General features: G+C 48.3%; 1 protein-coding gene across 1 annotated transcript in view; it reads left to right on the forward strand.

Moving 5' to 3' along the window:
* The window catches only part of samd10b (sterile alpha motif domain containing 10b), a 47,388-nt gene that overhangs the window by 15,520 nt on the left and 24,368 nt on the right, over nt 1-7,500 (forward strand). Inside the window, exon 5 of the mRNA XM_031567070.1 lies at nt 4,427-4,567. Within this exon, the coding sequence (XP_031422930.1) occupies nt 4,427-4,567 (141 nt within the window). The remainder of the gene's footprint in view (nt 1-4,426; nt 4,568-7,500) is intronic.

Here is a 7,500-nt window from a genome sequence, read left to right on the forward strand (position 1 = left end):
CCACCACCTCTCTTCCGCTTATCAATCACCTGCTTTTATGACTACGTGTATTCAGTCTCTAGACGCCTGTCCAATGCAACATACATCATTGGTAAGACATGGGCTCAATACTAGGACTCACACACACACACACACACACACACACACACACACACACACACACACACACACACACACACACACACACACCCACACTCACACACACACACACACACACGCGCGCACGCACGCACACACACACTCCCTGGACTCCACACAGGGACGCTCACATTAGTCAGATACTAGGACTGGTACTAGTGAGGTTACAGGACCAGGTGCCTGTATCCAAAGAACAGTATAGCAAAATTACATTGTAGATATTTATAGTAATGTAATAACAACATATCCAAAAAACGATATATATATAAATACAGTAACTATAAGATAAGGCACTATTCACATAGTAACTATAAGATAAAACACTATTCAGACAGTAACTATAAGATAAAAACACTATTCACACAGTAACTATAAGATTATAAAATAAAACACTATTCACACAGTAACTATAAGATTATAAAATAAAACACTATTCAGACAGTAATTATAAGATAAAACACTATTCACACAGTAACTATAAGATTATAAAATAAAACACTATTCAGACAGTAACTATAAGATTAGAAGATAAAGCACTATTCACACAGTAACTATAAAATAAAGCACTATTCACACAGTAACTATAAGATTATAAAATAAAGCACTATTCACACAGTAACTATAAGATTATAAAATAAAACACTATTCAGACAGTAACTATAAGATTAGAAGATAAAGCACTATTCACACAGTAACTATAAAATAAAGCACTATTCACACAGTAACTATAAAATAAAGCACTATTCACACAGGACGTGCAGCTTTGCATGAAATAAGAGGGGAGCAGAGAAATGACGCCTGCCGGCAAAACTCATTGCCTCGTTTTGTTGTGATGTTGTGTAAGTGTGGTTGTAACCCTTGTTTGTTGTGATGTTGCGTAAGTGTGGTTGTAACCTACACACACACACACACACACACACACACACACACACACACACACACACACACACACACACACACACACACACACACACACACACACACTAACTGTGTAAGTGTGGTTGTAACCTACATTTATTTCGCTTTTATTTATGATGTTTGCTTGAGGCTCCAAACTTTCTGGAAAATAACACGCACACACACACACACACACACACACACACACACACACACACACACACACACACACACACACACACACACACACACACACACACCAAAGCAGGCCAAAAGAGGTACAGGAGGAAGGGATTATAATACACAACTACAGATAGCGTGAATATGATCACATACCATTTACCCTGTATGGGGGCGACAGTGGTACAGGAGGTAGAGAAGTCGTTTAGTAATCAGAAACTAATCAGAAGGTTGCTAGTTCGATTCCCTGTCGAAGCGTCCTTGAGCAAGACACTGAACCCCTAATTGCTCCTGATGTGCAGTGTGCCATCAGTGTAAAATGTGTATATATCCTTGTAAGTCGCTTTGGATAAAAGCGTCTGCTAAATGTAAAATGTAAATGTATGGAAGCATTCTGTGAGGCTTATTGGGGAGAATTAGGTTCAGTGACTACGACTCAGAGTGGAAATGGCCACTAAAGTGAGTTTTATGTGCATGTGCTGTTCTTCGACGGTAGCTGTGAAGCTGTATTATTTACTGCAGCCGGGATTCACCTGTTTGCTCTTGAAAGCAGGTGAGGTGATGCAACAGTGTCTGCATCCCCGCCCCCCCCGCCCCCCCCACCCCCGAGGGCAATACTGTCAGCCCCCCCCCCCCCCACACCCCCTACTGCGTCTTTCTTCTTCTCACCTTCTTAACCAAGCAAGCCGCAGGAGGTCCCGGCAGGGGGCCGGGAGCGAGGAAGACAACAGGATGATGATGAAGAGACAGAGGGAAGACGCCGAGATGAAACAGGGGGGAAAGCGAGGGCTTGGTTTTTGAGGGGGCATCATCGCGGGCAGCCGAATGATTCCTGTCAGCGAGTGAAAAAACACAGAGGCAGGCGGGCGAGAGGGGGCTGGGGGCAGAGGGGGGAGTGGAGGAGGGCAGAGAGGGGGAGTGGAGGAGGGCAGAGGGGGAGTGGAGGAGGGCAGAGGGGGAGTGGAGGAGGGCAGAGAGGGGGGAGTGGAGGAGGGCAGAGAGGGTAGATGGATTGAAATGGACCTGAATGACAGCAGAGAGATCTGACGCTTGTTGTTGTTTTCCACCCCCACCCCCACACCACCCCACCCCCGCCTTCCCATCCTCAGTGTGCCCACCTCCCATGTGCCCAGCCCGTTTTTTGGTTTGGGTTTTTACCTTCTCTACGCTTTTGCTTTGATGCATCTTCAAATCGCTTCAACTCTCTGCACACACACACACACAGACACACACACACACACGTACACACACACATACACATACACACACACACACACACATACACACACACACAGACACACACACACACACACACACACACACATACACACACACACACACAGACTGTGTGGATCACATCTGGACGCTGGCAAACTCAAGGACTTTCTCAAGACTTTTGGTTCTGTATGGAAGCACTCAACTCCGTCGCACCCGTTCCCTGCTACTCGCACTCTTCCCAACTAATTATGGCGAAACGGGAACGGGAGTATCATCCTCCGCATCCACGCAGCGGCGCTCCCATAAGACCTCCATCACCAGGCCACTGCCACCTCCCTTCCAAACGTGGACATTCAGGGGAATGAAATAAAATCACATCTGACACCCTATTAAGGTCATTTATATCTCACCAGCGACAGGCAGGAGTTGTTCACCACTCCAGTTCGGGGGGGTTGGGGGGGTCGGGGTGTGTGGGGGGGGTTGGTTGTGTTGGTCCACGGTGCTGTACTCTGGCTGCAAGCCTGTCCAAGGTCACCCAATATTTATGATCTAACAAGAGCTTCATTAGTTTGTGCAGAGGGGGGGAAAAAAGAATGAAATGAATGACTGAGGAATAACAAGCTCACGTTAATGACTCCTAATGCAGGATCCATTATAAAAGCCACCTATGTGCCTCGCCCGTGTGTGTGTGTGTGTGTGTGTGTGTGTGTGCGTGTGCGTGTGCGTGTGCGTGTGCGTGTGCGTGTGTGTGTTTGTGTGTGTGTGTGTGTGTGTGTGTGTGTGTGTACGTGTGTGTGTGTGTGTGTGCGTGTGTGTGTCCATTCGGGGAAGAGGTGAAATGAGAATGGATGCGTTTATTTGGGCGTAGAACAAGCTGATTTATGAGCCTAATTACTACGGGGACCTGAGCTCGGCGTGGGGTCACGCCATGATAAATCCCTCCCGTCCTCACCCGTGTTTGAAGGACATGCATCTGACATCAACACAGGAGACAGAGGAAGAGAATGAGAGAGAGAGAGAGTGTGAGAGAGAGAATGAGAATGAGAATGAGAGGGAGAGAAAGAGAGAGAATGAGAATGAGAGGGAGAGAAAGAGAGAGACGGAGAATGAGAGTGAGTGACAGAGAGAGAGTGATAGAGAGAGAGAGAGGCGACCTGCCTGAGGCTGAATTTTGTCACTGCCATCCAAACACTGCGCAGCATGGGGGTAATGGCATGTAAAATGTCTGCTAGTCCTTAAACGCCTTATGGCCCACTAAAGGCAAAAATAATAAAATAAAATCGAACGCGGTGTTTTGCCAGGCAGAGCGGTTTAGTGAGCCTTTAACCGTCCCCACCTGAGCCACGCGCATGCTGCTCGCCCTCCGCCTCGACGACTTCACAGTCGTTAATTTCACGACTCGCGCTGAAGGGCGGCGTAGAGTGTGTGCAAAACTCCCGGCGGACCCGCGGCAAATCTCTAAATCAACTGCCGTGTGGTTTTTGGGTGCCACCGCACAGCGGCAGCGAACGACGTTGTTTAAGGAGAACGACTAAGCAGAGCTCACACACACACACACACACACACACACACACACACACACACACACACACACACACACACACCCTGCCCACTCATGTGTGTCATTATTTTGACTGGTGCCGTCGAGTGTAATTTTATGACGAGGCATAAAAGGCTTTGACACATGCTTTAGTGTTACAAATCAGAAAAAGCCTCGCTGTAAAGGTACCTGCACATAGACTATGCCTTTCCTGCTTTACATCTTCTCTGCCTCTTTTCCTCTCCCTCTCTCTCTCTCTCTCTCTCTCTCTCTCTCTGCCTCTCTCTCTCTCTCTGCCTCTCTCTCTCCCATTTTCTCTGTCTCTCTATCTATCTGTCTATTCATCGCTCTCTCTATCTGTCTATCCATCTCCGTATCTGTCTATCCATCTCCGTATCTGTCTATCCATCTCCGTATCTGTCTTAACATATATTTCTCTGTGTTTGTCTCCAGGTCGCGCTCTCCTGCGGCTGAACGGGGAGAAGCTGCAGCGCATGGGCATCGTGCAGGAGACCCTGAGGCAGGAGGTGCTGCAGCAGGTGCTCCAGCTGCAGGTCCAGGAGGAGGTGCGCAACCTGCAGCTGCTCAGCAGAGGTGAGCACAGGAGGTCAAAGGTCAGGGTTTTAAGGGTCAAATGTCAAAAGCTGTTCAGCACACGTGATGAGCGAGGCAGAGGTCATCCCGAGGTCAGAAAGAGAAAACTACTACCCAGTGGAGAGGAGGAATTGGAGGAAGGCAAAGGTCAGTAAGGGGCCAGGAATAAGACATCGCTTGCGGAGGGGAGGGGATGGGGGGGGGGGGGGGGGGGGGGGGTCACACATAGCAGGAATGATGATCATAATAATTGGAATATTATGTAGCACTTTCCAAGCAAAATTGGAACACTTGCCCTCCAGGAAAAGGTGGTGACAGTAATGAATTCTAACAACAGATGAGATGCCTTCAGACAAAGTGGTAATGAGAATTTGAAGCAGCGAGAGTAACACAAGGTAGAAAGACTTTTAAAGAAATGCAAAAGAGTGTCAATCAATGAAAAGGAGGTGGGGTGGGGTGGGGTGGGGGGAGGGGCACCTAACTCTTTGCGTTTAACTTAGTGAACCTGCACATATCCGTGGTCAGGTCATACTATATTTGACTTTGTCAACAAATAGATTTAGGGAATAGGAAAGTTAAAAGGAAACTACTTTTTTTTTAAACCTCAAACCCATGGCCAGTAGACACCCAATGCCTCACATCCCTATGATGCGTATCCAGACTTTGCTCCGATGATCTGTGACAAAAACTATTTTTGGCTGAGATTTCCCCCTCTGTTGAACAGAACCTTGGCAGCATCGACCCTGCGTCGTAGTTTCTGTGTGAAAGGTTGACGTGTGGATTCCCAGCTGTTACCTCAGCGGCTTCAGTCTGTGCTTCGAGGCCTCTCCCAGCTCCTCACAGAGTCAGCCCAACCAGGGCCAGCACTTGAGCGCATGTCAAATTAACAAGACCAAGTTAAAGAGAGAGAGAGAGAGAGAGAGAGAGAGAGGGAGAGGGAGAGAGAGAGAGAGAGAGAGAGAAAGTGTGTGCATGAGAGAGAGAGAGAGAGAGAGAAAGTGTGTGCATGAGAGACAAAGGCGAAAGAATAAAAGAGAGCGAGCATGTAAGTGCTTTGTCAGGGAATTCTATTAATAGCTAGGGGCAAATTTAATTTAACAGTTCAACAAGCCTTGACTTTCTTTTGCCGTCGAGGTGGCTAATTGAGTTGCCTGTGAAACACCTGAGAGAACGGGAGAGTCGGGGAGCAAGGGGGCGGGGGGGGGTGTAGGTCGAGGCCGGGACAAGTGGGTGGGAGGGGGGGTGGTGTTTGAGGTAGAGGCTGAGGTTGAGGTTGCGGGGGCAAGTGGGTGGGGGTGGGGGTGGGGGGAGGGGGGTGTTTGAGGCAGAGGCTGAGGCTGCGGAGGGTCAGATAAAACTGCTGTCAGAGCAGATTAGATTGGCGCTGATAGTCGCCATCACCTGTCAGGAGGCATTTGTCTCGCTCCTCTGCTCTCGTTTGCAAGGCTTTGGCTCAAAGAGAGAGGGGGAGAGAGAGAGAGAGAGAGAGTGAGAGAGAGAGAGAGAGAGAGAGAGAGAGAGAGAGAGAGAGAGACAGAGAGAGAGAGTGAGGGGTGAGGGGTGGATGTTAGGTTTGGCATTTAAAGGGGAACACACACTCAGCGCAATGCTGGCATAACTGATTCGGCTGCTGTGAACGGGATTGATGAAATATTGATTGCACTGTAACTGGAAGTGTGACAAAGCGTTAGCACGTTGATGCACATTTCCCAAGGACCTCACTCTGTCTAGCCTCTCTGCCTGTCATTTCTGTCTCTCTCCCTCTCCCTCTCTCTCTCTCTTCCTGTCTAACTCTTTCTCTCTGTCTCTCTCCCTCCCTCCCTCCATCCATCTCCCCCCTCTCTCTTCGCATCGTTGCACACTCTCTTCATTTGTCCTTATTCCCTCTCGTTCGCACTCTTCTCCCCTCTCCGTTTGCGTCTCTGCTGTGGCTGGCTGTGCTGAAAGGGTATGAAAATCTGTAGAGGTATTTCTGGAAGGTTCCGTGAGCGCGCAGCCACAGCCAGATGGTGGGAGCGTGACCCCCAGGGCATCAGGAGGGCATCAGGAGGGCATCAGGAGGAGGGCATCAGGAGGGCATCAGGAGGAGGGCATCAGGACGGAGCATTTGGTGCATCTCTCCTCATGCCTGGGATGTTTCGTCAGAGACCACAGACATAACGACAGATTTAACAGATTTTTAACATATCGTAAGAACGCACACACCAGACGATTCAGGCAAGACGCAGGACCACACACTTGGCGTTTACGCTTAAAATTATTTCAGGGATATTGGGTTCTCACAGAAACTTGCGTGATCAAACTTCAGAGCAAAACAAACGTGGAGGCTGACCATCGTCATCGTCAACTGGTTGCACTTGGGATTCCTATGTTTTGCACCAAAAAAACAAAATACGCGAAAAAAATACTGTGGATGAAGTCACGGCTGAAGATGAATTCAGCATGGCTGGTACATTTTGCAGCAAGAGCTGGGGTTGAGTTGGAAATAAAAGTTGTATTGTATAGTCTCAAACGCTGCTATTGCAAGCTGTTGCTACAAGCTAACGTTACTGTTATTCGTACACAGGTGGAGGACGGAGCGCAACCTGTGATCATTTAGATGGAGTCATTTGCATGCGTTCTCTGACCTTCCACTGCCGTGGAGATGCCGTTCCAAATCAATTATTACCGCCGTGTTCTAGTGTGACCAGCACTCAGGCGTCGTCGGTATGCTTTGGCATATTGGTCATTGCTCACGCGAGATGTGACATCTACACAGCAGTGTCATAACCTTTAAACTTTAACCTTTAATCCTTTTGCTCGAGGCACGTTTGACTCACTGCACTCTTTCTTCTACACCATAGATGGCCGTGGAGATGATGATCTAAACCGCTGGAAGTATTGTGCCCATTTAGAGCACAGTGACGTATACATGACAGGGTAAACTGTATCAC

This window comes from Clupea harengus, chromosome 4 (genome assembly GCF_900700415.2).
Source record: "Clupea harengus chromosome 4, Ch_v2.0.2, whole genome shotgun sequence".
NCBI classification, from domain to species: Eukaryota; Metazoa; Chordata; class Actinopteri; order Clupeiformes; family Clupeidae; genus Clupea; species Clupea harengus.